This window comes from Lipophrys pholis, assembly GCF_963383615.2.
Source record: "Lipophrys pholis genome assembly, chromosome: 9".
In the NCBI taxonomy this organism is placed as follows: Eukaryota; Metazoa; Chordata; class Actinopteri; order Blenniiformes; family Blenniidae; genus Lipophrys; species Lipophrys pholis.
In genome coordinates, this window is record NC_137639.1 from 16178851 (window position 1) to 16204279 (window position 25429).

Consider the following 25429-nt stretch of genomic DNA (forward strand, 5'->3'; position numbering starts at 1 on the left):
TTGGGTGTAGCAACAGAAGCATATTCTGACATCATATCCTCCAGCAGCGCACCTTTACAAAACCCCCAAATAGTTCATGACTGTCACAGTGGCAGCGCTCGCTGTTGAGGGTTTCTGACATTATTAAGTTGTGTGCGTGTATAAAGTGGAGGAAATTTGAAAGTTTAAATTATTTCAAGGTAATTAAATGAGAGCTCTGCACAAAGCGGACTTTCCACAGTTGCATAGCAACACCTAGAAATACACATTCCTGCCTTCCGAAGCAGCTGTTTAATAAGGAGTGAGGGTTTTTGCAGGTCATCCATGTTAGGTTTGCAAACAAGAAAAACATCTTATCAGCTTTACCTCTGCTTTTAAGTGTCTATATGTGCACGAATGTGACAAGCATCTCCTAAATAGACTCATTTCCAAACATGAACATTGTGCTTTTCAAATGCTCAGATGTGCCTCGTAATAAAGAAATAGTGGTGTTAATTGCAAGTAAGCAGTCTGCTCTTACCTTTGTGGTTGAAGAGCCCCTCCATCTCCATGGAGGACCTGGAGTGAGCGATGCAGAGCATGGAGCAGGGTACAATGCCCTCCTGGGCCGGGGAGCGGTCTGTCGTGCGAACCAGGCACCAGTCCGGCTTGTCGTGGAGTCGCTCCAGGACTTCCACAGTCTGGCCCCGGCGGACTGTTAGCTCCCCGTTGCTGCTGCCATTACTGGCCACAAAGTCATGGATCACCACAGTCAGCTCACAGCCACCGGAGAGCTGGAACACAAACATGACAGGTGTTACTTCTTTTTTCCAACAAGCTCACCTCCAGTCAGCAGTAGGTGTTCAGATTTAGTCAGCAGTGACAGCCAGCATGTAGAATAATCCAGTCACAGATTACACTGTAGATACAGTTACTGGAACTTGGTAGTTAGACAGTTTATTATTATTATTATTATTATTATAGATGACAGTTTGTTTAACTGGCATACCTTTACTGTAAGTAAAATTTTTAACATCTTTTTTTAAATAGTGTGCACCCAACTTCACTTTGCAGCCAGCATTGAGTTCTTGAGGGCACGTAAGAATGGTTGGTGGTGGTTAGTACTTTTGCTTTACAGCAAAAAGATGCATTCATGACTTTTTGCACGTGTCATCTTGTACCCAAACCAGGGTTTGAATCATTTCCCACAATCCACTTACCCCGGTGGCGCAACTGTCTTTGTTATGACAATCTGTTTGTTGCTTTATGATCGCCCCCCCCGCTCGTTTTCCCTTTCCATCATTGCTTATGCTTGCTCATGTGGAATTGTTTTTTTCCCTGTTAAATTGCCTTGAGATGATTGTGCTGCATTTGGTGCTATATAAATAGAATTAAATTTAACTGATTTCAATCTATTGACCAGTGTGATCTTGGGGCTTTTCGGTTCCTGTGAAACTTTTTGCTGAATGCTCTGGTTTCTTCCTACAGTCCAAAAATGTGGGTTTGGAGTTCATTGATGTGGATGTGATGGTGGGTGACTGTCTGTCCCTCTGTGTTTACCCTGTCCAGGATGTACTCTGCCTTTGACCGTAATAATCTGAGTTCAGCTCCAGCTTCCTGCACCCATAGGTTGGATAAAGAAGTACACAAATTGGATGGATGAGTCATTATTTTCCAACAATTATTTGTGAGTAATCTTCCTTGCAATGAAGTAATTGATTTCAAACCATTTGGATATTTCTCTCACCCTTTTTGGTAGGATGGAAGATAAAACTTACTGATATTAAAAAAAACGAAATACTTTACTCACAAAGAGAATTACTATCAACAGGTTCTTATCTTATCTTCACTTGGACCATATAGATTAAAATGTTATGGGCTTTACAATGTGATAACTGTAGGAGTGTAAATAAGTTTTTCGCATTTGTAATATCTTTTAAATTCAAATCGTTCGTTTCTGGGCTCTGTTCCAGGAAGGATCGGATGTTTAATGTTAGAAATCTGTCAAACCCTCAAAAATGCTTTTCTGCTGCTGATACTATTTTATCAATCTCTGTGGTGGTGATGGGCTCTCAGCTAGTCACGCCCTAGACAGGTTGCAGGTCCATCACATGGCAAATACTGAGAGGCTGTGAGTCACACGCGCTCACATTCACACCCACGGGCAAATTTAGAGTCGCAAACTAACTGCTTTTGGACTTAAGGAGAAAATCTGAGTACCTGGAGAAAGCCCACGCACACACGGGGAAAACATCTCCAGAGGAACATTCTTGCTGTGATCACAGAGCTCTAATGACCACACCACTGAGTAGGCCATGTTTTTAATTTACTTATTTAATCTAATATGTGTCCAAATGTTGATATTATTGCTTCAGAAACTTGCAAAGTCAATATACTGTTAGTACCTGGCACTATAAACTGCTAACATCAAACATTATTTGACTGTCAGTGTTTATTTCAAGCATGACTAAATGAACAATTACAAACAGCAGATAATCCCACACAGCATCCTTCGATGACAGTATAGGCACTATAAAGCAGACGTGTACATTCACCGATTACTGGTGACTCATTCGAGCACATCTGAACAAAACGCCACTCTCACAACGGGACTCTGATCTAACATCTGTGTTTTTGAAAAGAAAAGCAATGTTTAGCAGACATTTCTTCGCACAGCCTTTTCCAAAAGGTCTATTTTCAATCCGATATGGTATTGACGATGCAGCTGCGAGATGCCGTCACTGCTTTGGTGAATGATAGAACAATACTAAAGGGTTGCACCCAATATTGTTCCTTTACAAACACAGCAACATTGGTTTTCCCCGACTTGCATTAAGTCAATCGGTATTGCAGATCATATTAAAAGCATCTTAATGCAGCAATTGTCGACTAATACGCCGCTTCTCTTCTGCGCTTTTCGAAAAATTTGACCTAGTTCTTGTTTTCATACTCATTAGTTGTGTTGTTACAAGAATTCACTTACAGAAACAGATAATGTGGTGATTATTTATCATAAAGATGTTAATTTAACAGCAATCAAAGGTGTAAAAACCGTCATAACATTAGTCACACAATCATTAACAGCGGCATATTGTGAAGCATGCTTCACAAAACATTCACACATTTCATGCTTTCCAATGTTTACAGCTGCTGTAACGGCTCATCCTCTCCCTGGTTGTACAGCGCAGCAAAGCATCTCATATTGCAGGTTCCTTTTTCCATGTCAGACAATAGATTTCATCAATCATCAAGGCGAAGCCTGTTATTTGTAACATACCCTTTGATAGTGGGGTAAAGCCAAAGAGCTGAGAAGCTGAGAGACGGGACGTGAGCTCCTCTCCTCCAGCCTCTCCATTGCTTTCCACTCCCTCATTGCGACAAAGTTCAAATCGCGAGAAAGCTATACTGAGCGGTCTGATTCCTTCTGTAGTGGCCTTAAATCACAGCGGAAGATGCTCAGCATGCAAGCATAACTTGCTGAGAAAATAGTAAAAATTGTTCATAGTTTGAAACGGTTTTTGTCTTGGAAAAGTGATAAAAAAAAAGCCTCCATCCATAAAAGCGTTCAAAGCCTGAAGAAAAGTTGCTTCAGTCGACAGCACTCCGCTGCAGATCCTTCAATCAGACTATTGAAGCATCAATGATTCCCTCTTTCGTGTCTCTTCTCGGAGCGGAGCAATCAATCCATCTCATCGCTTTGTCCGACAATCCACCGTTTCATACCAACTTTCATATGATCATGCAGATAACATAAAAGGAGAAAAAAAAAACAACCTCAAATATAGTTGCTTGAATTTTGAGGCAAAGTGAAAGATCGATTGCTGTGAGGACTTAAAGCTGTGCTCCTGTCTGGCATACAGACGAGCAGCCTCTGTGAAGAGAGCGTGGGAGGCTGAAGCTGCTGACACACAAGTCAGTCACTAAAGCAGAAACACACACAGGACCCTGAGCACACGTACACACGCGCGGCAACACAAACACACCACTGTCACTGCCTCTTGAATGAAATGTCTCATAGAGTCTTCCCAAAGAGAGCAGGACAGAGGGACGCATTCAAAAAAGTGAGAATGAGATGCTAATTTGTTTTTGATGCGTTGCAGTGTGTTTAGAATGTTTATGCATGTGGGTAGGTCCTAAACTGAATCAACAATGTCCTAATTAATGCTTTAATGAATTCATTCGCTTCTGAATGTGATCACACACAGAGCACAGACACTACCAATCTCCTCCCTGTTAAAGTCAAATTCTGTTGGGCCTAAAATAAACAGCTAAATGAATAGCTACAGTCAGCATGCAAATTCTTGATTTTCTCTTAATAGCACGAGCCCATGAGGCTCAGTTGGGGAAAGTCCAATCCAAGTGTGAAAATAATGACCTCATGTAAGAGTCTACTGCTCCAGTTTATAATTAGTATGACATAAGAGCACAGTTTTTTTTTTTATCTGCATGTGTGCGTTAGCTATGCAGTTGATCATACTGAGCGTAGGAGGATAAGCCTTCTGTGGTGCTATTACCAGATATAACCATAATTGACTGCCCATCCCTCACTCGTGAGCTGAGATTCTTTTGCTATCGTACACACGCACGCACGCACGCACACACAAACAAACAAGTACATCACCACTTATGGGATCAATTCATTGATGTAATGCATTTCTAACCCTCTGATCCTACATATAGCCCAACTCCAAACCTAACTTTATCTTAAACCACATCTTGAGTACATGCCAAATAGCAGCCTGCTCTGCGTTTTGGCCCTCAAAGGTCGCCAAGTGCAGCGTGTTCGTTTTTGGGACACACACACGGTGTTGAATACAGGATCACACAAGCACGCATGCACATAAACACAACCTGTTACAAAGCTTTGTCAGATGGCCTTTCTCCTAACACAATCGCTTTCACAGGAAACGACTAGAAGGCAGTTGCCTGCATCAAAACAGTGTTTGGGTGATTATGTCACGGTGTGATAGTATCATATGGGCCAACAACAGAAGGCATGACAACTTAATAAGCGGAAATTTCAAGTGTGAAGGAAAAGCAAATAAAAATGAAAGAGAAATGAGAATTCCTGGAGATTGTGTCCGACCTTATCGCTGTCGAGTGTGTTCTGGGATGTACGTGAGGCGATGCTGATGGTATCTGGCTGGCTGCTGGCATCTCCCTGGCTGTCCAGTTCCTCTCCATCCCTGCAGCCAGAAACAATAATTACAGTTATTCCATTAATACCAAGCAAATAAACATTGCATTTCCACTCTGAATTCACCTTTGTTTATTTTCCCATTAGCATTAATGTGAATTAAACTGTTACACTGTATTTACAACTGTACTACACTTCCTGTAAAAAGCCTCTTTTAGCTTACCGTCTGCCTTTGTGTTTAGTTGTGGTGGCTTTAGGGATGTGGATTGGCTCCTTTAGAGCTCCACGCAGGTGGACTGTTCGCTCCTGGATGACCTCCCGAATGTGTTTGATCCAGTCCTGCTTGTTCTCTATACTCGAAGCCTGAAACAAAACAAATAGCTATATTCAAGTAAAGTTAAACACAGGAGTATGTACAGCCCTTCTCGTGTACTGGCTTGAATTATTAACTCAGGTCTAAAGGGCGCCAGAAGCAGTTTAAATTCAGTAATTACAGATCTGTTTCATCCCTGCAGTACTGCTTTCGATCCATACGCCTGTCATCCTATTTAACATTAGATGACGACAATGGTGTGTCCAAGACTTCACTCAGTGCCACGCCGGATATTTCTTATTTTTGCGTCACTGAGCAAAAGTGTGGACAATCTGTTCAAGCTTATAACAATCCTTTCCTGAGTCTTCGTTTCCTCTTTCACTTAGCAACCAGCTCTATGGCTACAGAGGAGCTTGGTTATATAAGAAACTGTTTATTATAATCACAAGAAATTATGTAATAAGAGAGATAGCTGTAAAGCACACATGCCCACATCGTAACACATGTACATGGCTTCTTCCTCTCTGTCAGTCTCAAAAAAAAACACACACCCAAAAAGCACAGACCCACACCGGCGTGCACACGCACGCACACAATGCGTAAGACATTGCTTCTGACTCACTGTGTGAGAACTACCAAGTTGCTTGTGAGTTTGGATTATGACCCATCAACTGCTGTGCGAATGTTTCGGTGTGATGCATGAATAAGTAGCAGAAAGTAACACTACACTCCCCTACAGGGACTGAACTTTTCTTGGCTGAACAAAGGGAACTGTGTAGGATTTAACGGGGGCGGACACATGGAGTGACTCTTCTCTATGCGTGAACACCTTGACCTCTGCTGCAAATGAGGAATCATATGGGATCTATTTCACGCAGCAGTGCCAGGAGGACAGCAAAAACCTCTCATGAAGCAACATGTGATATAAATGATTGGAACCAGTTATATAATGCATGGAAGAAAGAGTATCGTACCTTGAGAACAATCTTGTTGTCTGAGGTTGGAGTCCTGCCAATCCAGAGGGCAAACTTGCAAGGATCTCCCTCCACATGCTCGGTCACCCCAAGCTCGGATGTCTAATGGGAAGAACAAAACAAAAATCAACAACAACAACAACAACATTTCAGCAAATGTTAATGACACACGTACATAAAAAAATATGAAAAAAAAAATTGTAGCCCAGACGTAAGGATGTCCAGAAATATAGCCACACAACAGGAGATCACTTACAAACAGTTTGCTCTTGTAGAGGTATTTGCTGTGGCCGTTTGAGTCTTTCACTTCTTTGCTGAAAACCAGGGACATTTCGAAGAGAAAGAGGTGTCGGTCGCGACCCTTTCGAATCAGAGTCTTTGGATCCCACACCTGGAAGGACTCCTGAAGGATCAACTCTCCCTGGGAGTCAATGTTCCCATCAAACCCTGAGGGGGTGACGGGGGAAAAGAAGTAGATGTTTGCACGTTAGTGCGGTTCACAAAAAAATATGTTTGTGGGAGGCAAGTTCATTCAAGTTATTTGTGACTCACGGCTGAGTAATTGGGTGCTGAGAGGCTTTTAAAAGTGAGCGACATAAATTCATTCAAAAACAGCAAAGTGGAATTTTAACATTTGCAACCTCAGACAAAGAGAGAGAACGTGTGGTGTGTGTGTGTGTGTGTGTGTGTGTGTGTGTGTGTGTGTGTGTGTGTGTGTGTGTGTTAACTCACCATCCAGCATAGAGAGATGCATGGCATCATTGGCTTTCTTGGGGACGCTGAGCATCACTTCAAGACCATCCTTGATCTCCCCTTTGCCCTCCTCACAGCACGTCAACAACTCCTGCAATGAAAACACACACAAACACACAAACACAGTGACACTTCAGCAAACATGTGATCGGCACATCATATGATTGACTAACCACAAAGTGCCAGGTCTGTGCTCATGTTTGTTCTCATCTGACCACATATATATAGTTTCTGGGAAAGTAAAAAGTGTGCTGGACCTTGAGAAGCAGCTGGTATTTTGTGATTCTCTGAACTGGTTTGATCAGGTAAGAGGAGATGGAGTTGGCAAGACGATGCCTTTGCTGAATTTCCTGTACGTCAAAACAAAGAAAAGACACATTTTTGGAACATCTATTCACGCTGGAGGATGTAAAAAAAAAAAAAGAAGTCCTACATTAAGCACAACTTACATCAAAGTAGGGCCCTGCGTGTTCCAGGATGAGCTGAGTCGAGTCAGGCTTGTTCTTACAGTAGTTCACATACATCTGGAACTTGTCAGCCTTGGAGGGTTAAATTGAAACAGTAAATTATGCACAGGACATCAAGAGGCTTTGATGCTACAGGATAACATGAGGGCAAAATGAATCACACAAGCCTCTCACATTTTATTTTGTTTCAGCACTGAAATAAAATTTAAATTACATCTCACAAGAGAAATATTGAGAACAATAAAACAATTTGGAATAACATTGGAATAAAGTGGAAGTGCTGAAGAATCAAAATAATGTGAAATACAAAGTGACATCTCCTACCCAGGTTACAAAACAATGGCCAACATCCTCTGGAAGCTGCTCATACTTCTCCAACTCCTTCAGGAAGATACTGCACAGAGATGGAAACGTTGACAGGGCAACAGATAAGGGAAGCCGCTTCATTATATAATTTCACACTGAATATTTTAATGCTGATGGTTCTGAATTCAGAACATCACTCATTGCTGCAGCACTGACTTGTGGTGGAACTCATAGAGGTCCTGCATGTTCCCAAAGATGATGTGTTCTTTGTTGACAATGCCAGGAGGAATCTCCTCCACGCCACTGGTCATTTCCCACAGGTAGGTCTGCACAAGCACAAACACCAGAGAACAATGGATTTAAATTCTTTGGAGAGTCTCAACATATCCCACAACAACACCCATGTAGTTACAAGGACAATATACCCATTTAAAATAGCAATATCACTATAATATAGGATGGAAACATTTATAAGGTTTATGAATCACTGCACATGTGAGTTTTCTACAATACTTACATCCATACACTCCCGCAGGTCTCTGACATAAGCTTTTTCTGTTTGAATCAGCTCAGCCATTATAAACCTGAAGTGACAGAAACATAAAGACACGAGACAGTAGTTAACTGAGGCCGAACTGTTATTGGGGCATTACAGCAAAAAAAAAAAGAAAAAAAAATGAAAACTGTTTGAAGTCTTTTTTCCCCTTTTTAAATGAATGACTACTATCTACAAGTAAATAATTTGCATATTTTGACAACTGACATGACTTGTACTTAGAACTAACCACTTATTTCCAAGAAAAACCATCATGTTAGTGCATGACAAAATGTCTCTAATTCTATTACAAACACCATCTTAAGAAGACATATAAACAAAATATTTGGAGACCATAACTTAACATAAAATTACATACTGCAGCAAATTCATCCCAAGCAACTTGCCCTTACAGTGTGAAGCAAATATAGCTGCCTTAGTGTAGGTGGATACATTCTAACTCCCTCATGGCTCATTTATGGGTTGTGAACATATGTACTGTGAGTTACAGTCTCTTCGTTGGCTCTATCCAGTACAAATTTCCCTCATGAACCAGTAATTCAAGCACAGTACTTACGGCAGATATTCTAAACAGCAGCAGGATTTTGTAAAAATGTTGTGCTAAAAGGAACTGAAACTGATCCCCTGCGTCGTCACGCCACATAAACCTCATCACCATTTATACAATTCATTGGGTTTGAAGATTATGATGCTCAATCTGATGTCCTCGTGTTTTCTGGGTAATTTGACATTGAACTCAGCATCAACGCTTTCCCCAGTAATGTGAAGTTAACAATATGAAGTAAAAGGCTGGCTGCAGTCATAAAAATAATAAATGGCTTGAAAAGTAATACATAGTAGGACATAGGGTCTTGGATGCTTGCTGTTCTTACTCTTTCCTTCGTGCTGATTTCCTCTTCTCCTCATTGAGTTCATGTGCGGCATCCCTTAACTTGACCTCTGACCCTGGAGCACTGGCTGGGATGATATCCAGTTGCAGCTCTTTACTCTGAAAACACAGGAGGCAGTGGCTATTATGCAGCACATAACAGGCACAGTGGCCATTCAGCAGTCAACACAGTGTCTGTGATGTATTTGCTTGCTCTTAGTGGCAGGAGACATGCAGTTTAAACAGAACAAAAGGTGAGATTTGACTCCTGTATCTATTCAGCCACCCGGTACAAACAATTGAAACCGTCCAGGGGTAGTCCGCGTCTGTATACGTGTTACATAAAGCCTTTGCTGATTTTAGAAAAGCTGGAAATCATGGTATGTATTTATAAAATAGACAACCAGATACCTATTTTATAACCTGAATGTGATGTGTGTGTCTTTATATCTCACTTGATAGCCTAATCACAGCACATTAACTTCAGAACTTCACACACAAGATACATATAGCTTTGCAGTTAAAGTATGCGTGTAAAAACAGGTCTAATATCATCATCAGTGATCACTCACAGCCTTGTTTGAGTCAGAAGAAATGCCAAGCGCTGTTTCCAGGCAGGTTCGGTATTTGTCCATGCGGAGAGAGAAGTCCCTGTAGCGCTTGTCCACCGAGGACACCCATTTCTTTATCTCCAGGGCATGGGCGTGGCCCTTGTCACAAAACCCATCCGCCAGCTGGATCAACAGCTTTACCCGCTCTTTGGTTTGCTGTGAAAAGAGACATTTAGAGAGGGGGCAGAGAGAGGACAGGGGTGGCCGCAGAGAGGCAGCGCCAGTAGAGGTAAGGTAGACGAGAGAGAATGAGAGAGTTAGGAATCAGTGTTGCTTGATGGACACAATGGCCTGTTCTCTAACACAATAACAGTGACACAGCAAAGAGGAATCAGGACAATGCGCAGCCCTGAGGATGGGCCTCACAGCGGAGCGCAGGGCAGAACAAACATAATCTCAACACATCAAGCACAGCAGCCATAAGAAACTCTGTACTCTAACTTTACACATAGAAAAACACAAACAAACACCTTCGCTGTGATCTGAAAATCTTCGTGCTCTTTCAGTAGCTCCTGTGTGTGGTGAATGCTCGATCCAGTGGACGTGTGCGTGGATAGGTAAAACTCCCCAGTGTCGTGGATCCACTCCAGGGCCTGAAAAAACAAAAAGCAACCAATCACAAGTGAGTAAACAGACACCGCAGGGATTTTAGCAATACAATTGGAGACAGCCTCTATCAACTAACCAAACATGAAGACACAAAGAGATACAATTAAACTTAAGTTTGTTTTCAGCAAACGGTTTCCCTGTGACTATCCTTGCTATGATACTAATGGAAAATTAGAAGGAAAATGAAATCAACTTAAGTGAAGAAACAGTACTACATCTTATTACACTTATCTTCTGTTCACCACGTAGAAGCAATAGATTACCACTTTAATCTAGTCATACATGTAAATTATTCTTTTTATAAATCCCACTCAGTCTGTCTTTTTCTTCTGGTCTGTTTATTACATAAGTGGACCTGCAGATGAGACCAGGCAGGCCAACAGTGGCAGAACCAGTGCAGTCAAAGACCCAAGCATTTTGCACTGGTAATACAACCTGGATATCCCTGTAATGTCATACACATCTATGACATCACCCGATTTTCCCAGTTAAGCGAACTATCCTGTGTATTCACAGTACACCACAAGATGGAGCTCAGCACCTCTTTTTCGACAGTTTAAAGCACCATAGACATAAATTGAGGCTGAAGTGCCACAGATTCTAGATCTGTTTCGATTTTCATAAAAACAAAAAAATGGGGGGAGTTCAAGCCAGAGTTTCATAAAACATTCCAGATGTTAGCTCAGTGTGTGGAGCCTTAGGACCCCCTGGCAGCGTATTCGAACTCTTCCCAAGACTTTCGAATCTCGACATAAAAATCTGATGTATGTTTGACAGAAAACTCTCGAGTCTTTGACTTGACCGATCGTCTTAGCTCAGGGCTCTTATTCTTAAAAAAAGAAAAAAGAAAAATAAAAAACAGAAGAGCTTTCCAAACAAAACCCCAGAGGCTGACATGTTCTATGCTGCCTGCAGGAATAAAGCGAGTGGTTGAAGACATATTTTTGGAAATGCTTTGTAGTCAACGCAGTCCTCAAATTTACTGGGCCACATAATGATAGCCATTATGAAGACTGTCATTTTTTTTTCTTCTTCTTTTGCACATGCCTGTTTGCCTAAGTCACTTCCAGTATATTTGAAATCTATCATTATGGACAGACTCTGACTGTGTGTTTTATTCAGACTTAACAAGGTAGAAGTTACAGCTGTACGCTATGGAGGAAGAATCTACATGCAAGTGCACTTCCTCACCAGAAGCAGGTCCTCTATCATTGATGGCATTAAAACACAAACACACACCTGTTTGGCACTGCGTTCAAATACTACATATTGCTGGCACTGGTCCAGCCTTCGTTTCCTCATGGTCCAGAAGTGGAGCACTCTGTTCTCTCTTTGCAGCAGCTCATTCAAAATATCTTTGGGAAAAAACGAAAATAACAAGGTGGATTAACAATGTAGTTTATAACTATAGTAAGTAACTGGGAATATTTGATGCATTTTTGAGTTCTTTACTTACTCTTAACCTGAGTCTCAGGAGCCTTGATGTGGGACAACATGCCAGGCATGTTTACACTGTTTCTGTGCAGATACTTGAGGAAAACATCCGCATTGCGTCTGGCTAATGTACAGGCCTGAAAGTGTGTAGAAAAAAAAGACCACCATCATAAAAAAGAGTCAGCGGCGAAAAACTTTTCAAAGTGAGCGCGGAAACCTCCTGAAAGAATATTAACTTTCCTAATATGAAACAAATGTGCCGTTCTTACTTTGAGAAAAGCCTCTTTCTGCTCCAGATGTTTGCTGATCATCGGGGTGACATGGTCGGACTCACTGTTGGGGCCCAGTTTATCAGCACCACCACACCAGTCTTCTTCTCTTTTATACTCCTGCTCGAGGCTTTCCAGCACACTGCACACCTGTGACACAGATTGCAAAGCACAATATAGAAAACTTTGCCGTGAAGAGGCAGTAATGGGATTCTGATCTACATCTCTAATGCAACCTGTACAAATCAGTGAAAAAACTATTTGCTCATCTTCTAACAGAACTGATGTGGTTGAAAGAAAGGACCAAAAGGAGTTTTACCACAAACGTATGATTAGTTTAAAAATGTTCATAGTGTTTTCAGCTTGTTTCCATGCACAACATGCATGCATGAACGTACCTGTTCTGAGGTTTTGTAGAAGGCCACAGAAGCATTAACCAGCTTCAGTCTGTCTTCCATCTTGAGCATCAGCTGCTGCCAGTGGTCTGCCACCTTCAGGTCACACAAAACAAATCCGTTTATTTAGTTTAAATGTTATTTCAAAATCACTTTCAGGACAGGGTTTGTACATTTCCTTTAAAAGATTACACGTCGGTCATACCTTTTCTGCACAATCTCTGATCATATCCATGTCATAGTGGTTAGCCTGGAGGAGGGCCTCTGCTTTCTGCTGTACCTGCAGTGCACTCTGATGGGTTTTCTACAGGAAGGATAAGTCCATGATAAGTAAAAACAATGACATTTTAGAAATTTATGAATTTCTATATCACAAACGTCACTTTGACAATCCAGCATCTGTTTATTGTTAATCCCACAGGGCAATTATGTAGGGATAGAAGGACATAGCAACAACACAGTAAAGGCGAAATAAATAAAAGCAGAAGGTCATTATAGTTCTATTATAAAGGATGTCAGTGAATGAGTGTTCTGGACAGGAAATGCGATAAAGGTAAGCCAAAAATGGATGGTGATTTCTGTGGTCCTTGTATTGGATTATTTGAAATTGAAGGAAAATTGAGGATTTCCTTTTTTTTTTTTCTTTTGGGGGGATAATGTTAATGAGTAAAATGTTTTATGTCTGCAGCACCTTCTCTGTACATGTCAGGATTCATGCTCTGTTGTGTTTTTTCAAGAGGTTCTAACTGTGTCTCTATTTTCAGGCTCCTCGGCTTCCCCTCCTCGTGGTTGATTGCTGTTCCCCACCCTGACATCCTTCACCTCTGCCTGAGTGTGTGATTGTTTTCACCTGGTGGCTTTGGTACATAATGGGCTTTTATTGTCTGTTCTGGTCGTCAACCCGACTGTGTTTCTGTGTGGCTGTTCTCCTGTACGTCAGTATTTAGTGTTCCTGTCTCTGTGTCTTGGATTCCGTTTTGGTTTTAACTTTTTTGTCCATAAAATGCTTTTTCTTCATCAACAACGGCAGAGCCCGGCATTTTGAGTCCACCTACCCAATACAGCCCAATCTCCTTTACTGCGTTCACCTGTGAGCATGAGCTCAAACATTCTGACGCGTGCATTTAGATTCTAGTCTCACGTAAGCAATAATCATAAACACAGCTTTCTAACTAACTGTGAATTTTTATGTGCACGCGAGCTCTGTAGAAATAGGTCAGGTATCGGCCTGCATCAAAATGAGTCAGTCTCGACTGAGTTCAAAGAAATGCGCCCTGCATAATCAGTGGTAAAGAGGGGACGGAAATAAAAGAAGAAAGGTAAGCAGAGAGGGACGAGGAAAGAGAGACGGAGAAATGTTAGTTATTCATGATTCCATTTCATGTGCGACTCGTGATGCGCGTGAGAGGACGCGCAGACAGATGTGAACCCAAAACGAGTTTCAGAAAGGCAAAGGGTTTGAGGGATGAAGGCGACAAAGCAGTGAGAGGCAGGAGTAAGAAAAAAATGGGAAATTAAACATTAATAGTGAAATCAATGTAAACTGGATGAAAGGAAATAAGAAAAAAAAGATGGGATTAAGTTATGTATGAAGAACAAGAAAGCAATGTGCATCTGAAAGTCCCAAGCCTGTGAGCCCCGGAATATAGCTTGTGCAGGAAAGAAAGAGATCAGCTTTTATTCTCCTTTACCTCGATCGCATGTTGGAATTGCTCATGCTCCTTTTGCAGCTGTTCAGCTTCTTGTAATGAACTGGCAGTGATGAGACCAGCGTTCAACATGGACTCGCCATTTCGGATCCAACCCAGGACCTGCAGCACACACACAAAGATTTCAGAATGATTGTTAGACAAGCTCTTTAAAGACGTGAAAGGAAAAAATAAATGAGTCATTTCTGTAAGCTATTGCTTGGATTGTCATTTTTTTATGTTCTATTCATAATTTATCCATCATGTTTCATAAACATTGTTCACAGACACCAATTTCAACCTATCAATCGTTTTTAATTCCCCCAACTTCTACACTTAAAGTTCCTTGCAATTTTCTCATCTGCTGCACCACTTCCTTCACCCCTGCCTCACACACACGCTGCCAGACGCATACAAAAATCCCATTTGCTCATGGCTTTGTTGGCCGACATCTAGCCAGAGGTGCAGCCTTTCAAGCAAACCTCCCTCTCTCTCTGACTCAGCAAGCACACCTGCTGTGTGGGTGACGAGCAGAAGTGCAACTGAAGCGAGGCTATAAAAGTGATGACGCAACACGACACAGACTCCTGTTTCCAACGCCCTGAGGCGGGACAGGTACTCATGTTAGCTATTTAACTTCAGAGGATCCACATGTACATGTGACGTGGCTAACACGCCACCCAATTTAATCTTGCGTCAGGAACAATAGCAGTGTTATGTAGAATTGAATGTTTCTTAATTCCACATTAGATAGATTGTCCTATTGTTATACATTACAATACAATATTTCTTTACACTACAGGTGACACTTTTGTCCACTATGTGGTTTCAACTCATTCTCAAAACTTTCTCATGCTCTTAAAATACTATTCTCAAACTATGCTAAAAAACAGTCCATGGCTGAATGTACGTCACACTGCATCATTCATGCAGCTTATATGCACTCTATGCAACTACCAGATTATGCTTGTGTCTAACAGGGTGCAGATCGTTTTACAGGATTCTGAGCTTAGACTTTATGAGCTAAACTCTCCCATGGATGACTAAAGCAAGGTCAGTAAAGTGCAGCAAATTGTAAAATCAGCCGGACGTGTATTTAATTAAGTTTCATTAGGTGAGTTCAGTGAGGCTTGGGGTCCTTTCTGTGCGGCGTCTGCATGTGTGCGTTTTTCTCCAGGCGTCCCACTACGCTGAGTTGGATAAAGGGGGTTCGAAGATGGATGGATAGGCTGGTTCAATTGCACAAAGATATTTCTGCAGCTGCCCACTGTTCCATACGTAGCAATGGCTTTCTTTAAACAACCCCTCTAAGTCTCGCTGAGTAAAAAACATCACTGTTGTCTCACGCTTATATAGCACCAGAAAACCTGTTCAATCATCATGGTGCCAGTGCCTCTGAAATGTTTTAACACAGTACCCTTTGAATCTGAATCCTTTAGTTCAATTTCATCTCTGCTGCTGCTTCTGTTCACTTTTCCATTATTCTAACACAAGCAGGAGCTTCCAGCCTGCTGTTATTTGGCTGCGTCACCATAAGAGCCCTTGATGTGAAAATTGCCCGTACGTTTGTTTTTGTTTTGCTCTGAAATATCAGCAGGCAGCATAGCTCCAAATGATGGTCTCACTGTTATTGCATTCGAATGCTGACTGCATACTGGTTGACAAGTATTAAGCAAAGTCAGAGCCTTCTACTTCTCTTCCTCTCTGGACTTTTTTGAGCTCAGTTTTCCTTTTTTGTTGCCCACTCCTGACAGAATGAATTTGAATATACAACTCATTAACCATTTGTCAGGCTATGTGCGTCTACTAATTCAGAATGTAGTGAAGTAATTAACTCGGCGGTAAATCAGCATGTCCCAACTTTGATTATACTTTTTATTGAAATAACATTGCAGGTGGTACACACCTGAGCAGTCAAAAGTCTAAAAAACATATAATAGCTCAAGTTTTGGGAAAGATGCTGCAGTTAATGAAGAGTCACATAGCACGATGTTCTCAAAGGCTTTTTTCTGCAGCCAGATTCAGCTTTCGCCTGGCTTATTGTGAATTTTCTCTGCTTCCGATGACGTGGCCAGTACAGCATATTTCACTTAATCACCCTGAAAATCTCTTCGGTTGCTTTTGATCCTCCACTGAATTTTCATGTTTAATAAAGATTTCTCAAGACACCAGTAAACGTCAAATGGCATATTTGTGATTGTAGGAGAAAACCGGTGTATCCAGAGGACACCCACAGATGCATAGGCAGAACATGCAAACAACACACAGAAAGGCCTGAACTCCTCACCCAATACAACAAATTAACAGGCTACAATAACACTTACTTAAAAATACAACTGACAAAATACGAGTGGTTGAAAATGCTGCAGCGGATATATTTTCTCTTTTTTTTGCATTGCTACTTTGGGTGTTTGTCTCTTTGAGAATAGATCTTCAAAATATTTTTGTTTATAAAGGACTTCATGGATCAGCAGCTTCTACCATTTCTGACTGGCTGACAGAAAATAATCCAAACCGCATTTTAAAAGGAGCTAATGCAGTCATTAAATTAAACCCCACGCAACACAGAAGGACGGGTGAAGCCACTGTTGTTGTTGTTTTTTTTTTTTAAGTGGTATTCCACTTTATATTGAACTGTTTTAAAAGCAGCTTTTTATTTGGACTAGCGCAGAATGTTTTACTTTCTGTTTAATTTTAACATTTTATTATTATTAGTGTTGTTGGCATTATTATTAGGCAGGAGAGATAACCACTACTCAACCACAATTGTTCTCTATACCAACATAATTCATTCTTCAAAGCATCTTTAGTTATATTTTCAGCTAAATGAAAAAAAGAAAAAAGTATAACTGACAGCTTGTTCATGGTCTATATCTATCTGGTCTGTATCTGTCTCTGCCTTTTAGATGAACATCCAGTGTTTGAAAGAAAGACTGGGTAACAAACAAAATGAAGAGAGTGAGACACATGGAGGGACCGGGAGAGAGAAAGAAAAGCAAGAGGCTGTTGACACTGGATGAGTCATCTACCCATGGTCATGTACAGACAGAGCAAACTGTAGCCTTTAGACACACTCTGCTGTTACAGCAAGACAGCCTGTAGCCATAAATTGGTAGAATGACTTTCCACTTATCAGGCTGACGTTAATCCTATCAAACAAGTGCATTAAAATGGACATTTCTAAATGTGGCTGTATCCAAAACAAGACACACAAACACTCATGTGTCAGCGCATGTATAATGTTTTTTTTCTCAATCTCATTGTCCAGGGATGACTCGTACATCTGCAAAAATATTTGCATTTCTGAACCACTCTTTAAGACTTGTTAAGTCCCACCCACACTCCCAACCACCACCTGAGTGCTGCGTTATTGTCTGTCTCTGCTCGACGCTCATGCCAATTCCTTCTCCGTGTATGTACCTGTTTGACTTCAGCCTGTAGATGTCTTAATTGGACACATTGCTCCAAGTGTCTCCTGTGCTGCTCCGCGGCCAGATCCAACTCTTGTTGCTTCTCATGGAGAAACTCCAGCAGGTCCTGAACCCGGGTGGCCATGTCCACATCTCTGTCACACAAGAGCTCCACACCTGGAAAAGTGATGAGTGAGCATCTGTCAGCGATTTGTTTTAAGGCCATTCTACTCCATCAAACATAATGCAATAAATGGGGATGAATCATTAAGTTTCCAGCTTTCTTGCACTCATTTTCGCCAAAGTAGCAACTGTTCATTCTGAATATGAATGGCAAGGATGTCTAATACAACTGACAATTTGTAAATGTACCTTTCTGCCTAAGTCATCCATAGATTATAGTCCTGCTGTCATATCTGCATCATTTGCATGCTAGTTGAGATGCTTAGCACATGACCAGACCCAACCTCTAAATATCAATCACATGCTGTCAGTGGCTGTTGTGTGTTTCGTGGTCTTGATGTGTTGATCAACCTTCGGACCGGCTATGTTAACTTTCTACATTTACTCCAATCAGCTAATGTGTCTGCTAAAGCTATTGCTTAGGGGATACAGTGAATGAATAACCAACATTAAAGGTTTACTTTGAAAGAAGTCAAAGAAGAAACCTAGTTGCCATAAAAAGTAGGCATTTTTCAGCACTACGTGACCTCAGCACTTGGCCTGAGAATAAATAAAGTGGGTTTAAGTGAATCTCCGTCGTCTCACTCACCGGATGCTTGGACCTCTGTGACATACTGCAGCAGCTCTTGTCCCTGGTGGATGACGTCAAAGGTGAGGTTGTTCATAGTAAGTGCTTTGTCTGCATGATGCTGCAGCCTTTGCTCAGCCAGCGTCAGATCCTCTGTGTCAAAGTCGTTCATCTGCTGGGACAGCTCTTCATTCCATGACTCCAGGTCAGAAATGATCTGAATTAAAAAAAACAAAAATAAATAAAACACAGCTTATATGATGAATGTGAGTTTGACTTGTTTTTGTTTTGTCGCGAACATGATTTGAACCTAGGCAAGGGCCAGATCAATTTCAGTTTTTATGATTACAATAACATGCTCAAATTCTCATAGCAACAGTTTCAGGTACTGCTGTGACCAGAGAGATCTCATATCGCTTTACACCAAATCATTCTCCAGGCATTTCTTTTATTTCGTCTGACAGGGAAGTTTCTAATTAAACTCATGACTACTCATTTCTATTGTGCAAACATCATGCTGCTGAGACCAACAAGGATGCACAACAAATATGATTCCCATCCACAGAAATATTCAACTGTGTACAATGTGAGCGAAAGCATTCAAGCCACTCCATGATACTGTTGTGATTGAGGGATTTTTTGAATGCCAGCCTCGACACTTTAACTGCTGTAACTCAACACCTCAGCTGACTTCCATAACAGCGGATAACATATTATGCTGGGGATGCACGGCTGGCAGAGCAGATGTACTGAGATGTCAGTGCTTGTCGCTGACTGCCCACACACACACTGAATCATGGTGCCAGGAGCACCTTAATCCTGGCACCATCCAGCTTTGTCTCGGAAGCGCTTCTTTTCTTCACCTCTAACTCACGGGTGTATAGATATCACATAAACTGTCAAAAGATGATGTTTATACAGTATTGCTTAGAATAATGGTGAACTGATAATAGATTTTTTTATTTTTTTTTATTACGTTGCCCTTGTGCGTAAGCTAGTTTTAATATAAAAATTGAAAATGTATTATTTGGGTCTTGGCATAGAGTGAAATGACTCCTTGATGGCGAATACGTGCTTTTGCGGGTTATATTTACACTAAATATGATTTATGAAGTCAGAATCCATCAAATGATCATATTCCAACAGACGTGGTCTCAATGATGTGGGTGAAAGTTTGTCCTCCTACAATTTGACCCTGGTGTCGGTCCAGATCGCACAGATGTCCTGTAACCTTACAAATGCAGGCAATAAATGTGTCAATATGAAGTTACCATAACTTGAGTTATTACACGGTGGCTATTAACTGTAGTAAAATTCAATCTGCGTGCTTGAATGAAAATGAAAGGGAGAAGCTTTGGCAGCTGCCATTTTGCCTTTATAAAATACAATTCTATCTCACAGAGGACAAAATAAAGCTGAAAGACTTGGGAGTATGTGGGACAGAAAGAGAAGAAGAAACAGGATAAAAGTGAGATAAATTTGTTAAAAGAAAAAGATGAAGGTTGAAATACTAAGTGATTAAGCTAAGTAATATGAACATGGAATTAATATGGAATCCACTATCGACCCCGTCAATGTATGTTGTAAAACACCAGTGCAAAAGATATGTGATACTAGATATTTATAAAATTAGCTAAATAAGGGCACTGAGCTGCATTTATGCAGGAAAAGACTTTTGCTGGCTCAACATATTGAGTGAATTGTAACATTTGAGGAGTATCTTGCCACTAGCAGCTGCCGCTGTTATTCCCAGGGTTACCTCCACATACAATAGACTCGTTAATTATACTATATTAATAAGGTTCACTACAAATGTCTATTACTATGTCATTGTGAAAACACAGTGTGTGTGTAACAAACATTGGCAATGTTAAAATCCAGAAGGAAGATTGAATATGAGTCAACATGACGACTGAATGTCATGATGTAACTATATCTATATCTCTGAGTAGCTACTTTAGTTTTCCAAATGCCAACAACATGTAAATAAAAACACATAAACATATGCAGGTACTGTGAGTAGAGTGACTCGCACACATGGTTTGTTTTTTTTTCTATCGGTATAAGTTGCAACATCTGGTTGTTTATTGGACCAGAAGAAGAATCATGTCCATGAGCGACTGCTCATATTTAACTGCAAAATATTTCTATAAAGCTGGAGTCGGTTATAGTTCCATTACCAGTGACGACAAAAATCCACAGAGAATGCAACACTGAAAGTCTCGAGCATGGTTTATGTAAAAGCTGTTTTCAAAACCATGAAAACACGAGGCATCAGGTCTATTTTACGGCTGGAAACTTCTTGGTGCACACCGCATTGAATATTCAAATTCAAAAAGCAAGATGAACTGAAACACAGCACATTATTCTCTCTCCTTGTGACCGAGTTCCATAAAATCTCATTCTTTTGGTTGACAGACAGAGTAATCTTATTACTCTTTGTAAAACTGGAACACATAATATCCACTTTAACCAATATGACAATTTTTCCAAAACTGGCAGCAAGGTGTGACAACACTTACCAAGCACTTATTCTCACCAAGCTCTCCTCTCCTTTTACAGTTGAGTAAAACACCCTCTGTGTGCAAGAAGACTATTCCCGTCATTGACCAGGTCTCACGGAGGAAACAAGCCTCCCCTGACTGGATTTTTCTTGGTGGCGTAAAAAAGATACAGAGCTTCTTGTGGGAGAAGGAGCACTGAGAGATGAGTGTATATCTCACCTTAACCAATGTGCTCACCTAATACACACACACACACACACACACACAAACTCCCGGCAGAGCCACGAGGGAGTGTCAGACTGCAAGTGTATGTGTATGGGGGCAGGGATTGGAGGCGAAACAAATGCCTCCTCCACCCATCTTCATGCCCTTGCACTGTGTCATTTTAATCCAGCGTCTCTGTGTGGGCGTACGTCAGTGTTCAGCACAGCTCCATAACAGATTCAGCACCATTCACGCTGACCTGAGACATTTTAAATTCTTTATAATTCACAATACACACAAAACCGCCTCATGGCCAAAAACAGAGGCTTTTGAAATCAAACCAAGTATTTTTCTTATTAATCCTACAGTTTTCACACATTTTAATTTCTCAAACAATTGTTCTCAACATTTCCCAAAATCATTTGAACGTGGGAGAGAATGTAAAAACACAGCATTTGGAGAAAAAAAAACAAACAAAAAAAAATAAAACTTTTGCGGTAAAGACCTTGAAAATGAGATGATACTTCTCATACTTCTACAACAAGTTCTAAAAACATACAGTATGCCAATGATGAGTGAAATTTGAAAATAAGAAGCACGTGTTTATAACTTTGTCTGATGTTTTTATGGTTACAGCTGCAGCGTAGGGAGAATGAAGATAACCTCAATATCTTAATGAGGTTTTTTGTGGCTCCAAAAGTCATTAACTCATCAGAGCCACATCACATTTGTCATGTGGCTTTTTATGGCAATCCATCTTTTGATGATCATGAATTATATTTGGTCTCTGGATAATGATGAGCGTCACATGAACTTCATCAAACTGTTTAGGAAACAAAAGTCGCGAGCCAACTGAGTGGCAAACACTACAATGGTACCATTCACACCAGTTTACATAGTGTCAAACTTCTACTGGTGTTCTGTTATGTCTGCCTGTCTAGTGTATGTTGGTGCTGTTTATGTAACCCCAGATTCATTGGTACGTGTTTATTAATGAAACTATTTTGGTCGCACTCCTTCCTACTTGTCCTTTCTTTTGAAGGAGCACAACATAAGGTTTGATCTGAATTGCAACTAACAGATCATCTTGGTTGAGCAGTGCTGTTGCTGCTGCCATGGCCAAGCCCCTTTTGATAAAGACATGTTTGTTCTTAATGGGCTTAACTGGTTTAAAGAAGGCTTGAACAAAAAAAGGGATTAAACGTTTTTTCCACAAAGCCATTTTCATTAATCATACCCTTTTCTTTACACAATCATGTTCCTTTCCACTTACTCATGGACATGGAGTACGATAAGCCTGCATCCCTGCTTTAAGCTGTTGTATGAGGGCAAGTCATTTGTCATCATGGTGAGGCACAACAAATTGGACTTGATAGCCATGATGAAAGATTACGAGAAACATTAAAAAGTATTTTTAAAAAAGGAGTCAGCCCCAGCTGAGTGAAGCATTCACTGTCACAGTGGGTTGGTAACAGATTCAGTGGAGCAAACTGCTTGTTAGGAAGGAAAAGGAGGCAAAAGAAGTGGATGAGGTGCATCAAGTGGAACTCAAGACTTTTTCTAAATGCTCTGATTTCAAACAGCTGTCAGGACCACAATCATTTTTGGTTTATCTGCATAGATTATCTTTTAACATCGACATAATGTATTTTATTTTACTCATAAGTTCCTTTTGTCGTTATTCAGTTTCACTTCAACCTTTCCTCCCAACCTAAGGGTTAAAAACCTTTGGTCCAGATGTGATTTTTAAAGCTCATTAGTCAAACTCTCACCCACTAGTTTCCTATTAAATCCGTTACACGCAAGCCTGCATCTCTTTTTCTGTGCCTTTCAATCTCCTGCTGACTTCCCCCCACGACCACAGTGCGATACAGTACAACGAAAAATATAAATATTCATCACACACCAAGCATCCATTTCTCGCCTACTCACATCAATTGCGTCCCTCTCAAAGATGCGGAGCTGGAGGAAGAGCTCCAGCTTGATCTTCCTTTCCTGGAACAGCTCCTCCATCTGGCCCTGGGCCTCGTCCAGCTGCTGCAGCACGCTCTCGATGTGGGCCATCGAGCTGTTGTGGGGGGTCTTGTTGCTTGAGATGGCCGAGTCTCTGTGGGCAGAGGGCAAACAGACGACTTTGAGCTTCGATTTATTAACATCTCATAGCTTTAAGGGGAAACTCCCATTAGTCGACTTCTTTCCCCATTACATTTGGTGATAGGCTCTAAAAAGTGGTTTGTACTTTAAAATTAAGGGCTATAGTAAGTCTCTGACACCAGGACCCCTGCAAAATGCCAAATTTGAGTACCACGTGCTTTTATTAGTAATTGCGCCCTGCGTACGGGACAGTCATTTAAAGTGTATGTACAGACATGAAGCATGGAAGAGCAGGAGTCACCTGAGCTGCTGTATGAGGTCCTCGCCCTCCTTGATGACATTGACAGTTGCCTGCAGGGTGGTCTGCTGCTGCTGGCCGAATCTCTTGATCAGGTCCTGCACTGCCTCCACTGACTCTGCATAAACATCATCCAGCAGTTCCTTTTGAAGCTCCTCCAACCACGTCCACAGCTAGCAGTGACGGGGACACAGAAGGTAACGATTGGTTAAAAGTCGAGCCAACAACTCCAAGAGGAGAGACAGAAAGCGCAAACTGAAGTAACGTGTCCTGTTAGTAATCAGCGGACACATGTTGGATGGCGGTGGGAGAGATACACAGAGCAGCACCAGCTAAACACAGACGTAAATTAGCTGGCAAATGGATAGTCAGAACACAAGACAGGAATCAAATCCAACCAGTTCTGCTCAAAGCTGGTGTTTTGTGAATGGTCATCTTTGTAACAGATTAGCCATCTGGGTGAATTGGCTCACTGTACAAAAGCCCTGGCACATGGTCCAAGCTGCAGGAGAGAGACCTTGGCATTCATTCTTGGTCTAACACCTTCGCTCTCGACACGAAAGTGTCTACTTTTGGTATTATTCTCATCAGTCACTTTGTTTTACCTTCCTATGCATCTAAATAGAAACTATAAGTGTAATCCATTCAATGTTTTTCATTCCAAACATAAATATATTAAAGATTTGTTGCTGGGAATTTCAAATCTGCACCAATTGACCAGAAATTCTTCATGAAGAACGGTCTTTGAGGGTTTGCCACATGGTAATCAGCACAGACGAATCCCCTGTCCCATATTGTAGTTTACTGCTTTGTCCCCACTGTAAAACGCTCGCTGCCTTTGAAAATGCTGGACTGAATCCAACGTCTTCAACAGAAATAGAAGACGTGATGGCCGGGAGGAGAGCTGGAAACATTTCGTTTTACAAACATACGCACGGAGACGAAAACATGCATAGTGACACACATACACATGCACAAAGGCTCTCTCACACACACACACACGCACAAAGGCTCTCTCACACACACACACACACACACACACACACACACACACACACACACACACACACACACACACACACACACACACACACACACACACACACACACACACACACACACACACACACACACACACACACACACACACACACACACACACACACACACGAGCCGCTGTGAGCTGACAGATGGGATGAAGGAGATTAGTCCATATGGACATTAAAGACTGGCTTCATTAATAACTCCGACTGTCTCTTGGAGTCTCTGTAAACAGGATGTAGTGTTAACACATGCAGAGCACGCTGCTTTGTCACGCTTTAGAGGTTAATTTTGACAGTCAAAGATTTGCAATACACGACTTTCCTATTAACATAACACTTTGTTGCTGGTGACAGGAGTCAAACAGTGATTAACATATGCTGAACATATGCAGGTAGGGTTTTTTTCTTTGTCTCAGGATTTCAGCAAGTAAGAACGAGGAACAGTTTCAAAGTCATGACGGAAAAAGATGCAGTGCCATTGGGTTGCAATTTGTATGAACACGTGTGCATGACATAGGCAAAGGACATTTTGACATATTCAGTATCTTGAAGAAAGTGACACCTTCCCATATCTACATATGTACGTGTTGCCATAAAAAACAGCAGGCAACCAGTCTTAGTTATAATGTGGGCACTGTAATGGTACAGATATGCTGCAAATTACTTCAATTGTACTTCTGACACACCTTGAAGAAGTACAAAATTGTGTGGAATTTGATGCATACTAAACATTTCTAGATATCTTTCATCTTTAAATATAAGTTAATGGATCCTGTTTGTAAGCGAC

The 25429-nt window shown here is 41.2% G+C and overlaps 1 protein-coding gene across 1 annotated transcript in view; it reads right to left on the reverse strand.

Annotated features, from left to right (window-relative positions):
* triob (trio Rho guanine nucleotide exchange factor b) overlaps positions 1-25429 on the reverse strand; it is a gene marked incomplete at its 5' end in the record, with an annotated part of 114276 nt that overhangs the window by 22219 nt on the left and 66628 nt on the right. The window contains 24 exons of the mRNA XM_080472057.1: positions 500-752; positions 5045-5144; positions 5319-5458; positions 6383-6484; positions 6639-6829; positions 7115-7226; positions 7393-7485; positions 7585-7674; positions 7927-7996; positions 8125-8234; positions 8426-8492; positions 9337-9452; positions 9905-10099; positions 10414-10536; positions 11792-11907; positions 12009-12123; positions 12256-12405; positions 12654-12746; positions 12856-12954; positions 14342-14461; positions 17759-17925; positions 18521-18716; positions 23140-23314; positions 23603-23772. Coding sequence (XP_080328183.1) covers positions 500-752; positions 5045-5144; positions 5319-5458; positions 6383-6484; positions 6639-6829; positions 7115-7226; positions 7393-7485; positions 7585-7674; positions 7927-7996; positions 8125-8234; positions 8426-8492; positions 9337-9452; positions 9905-10099; positions 10414-10536; positions 11792-11907; positions 12009-12123; positions 12256-12405; positions 12654-12746; positions 12856-12954; positions 14342-14461; positions 17759-17925; positions 18521-18716; positions 23140-23314; positions 23603-23772 — 3163 coding nt within the window. The remainder of the gene's footprint in view (positions 1-499; positions 753-5044; positions 5145-5318; positions 5459-6382; positions 6485-6638; positions 6830-7114; positions 7227-7392; positions 7486-7584; positions 7675-7926; positions 7997-8124; positions 8235-8425; positions 8493-9336; positions 9453-9904; positions 10100-10413; positions 10537-11791; positions 11908-12008; positions 12124-12255; positions 12406-12653; positions 12747-12855; positions 12955-14341; positions 14462-17758; positions 17926-18520; positions 18717-23139; positions 23315-23602; positions 23773-25429) is intronic.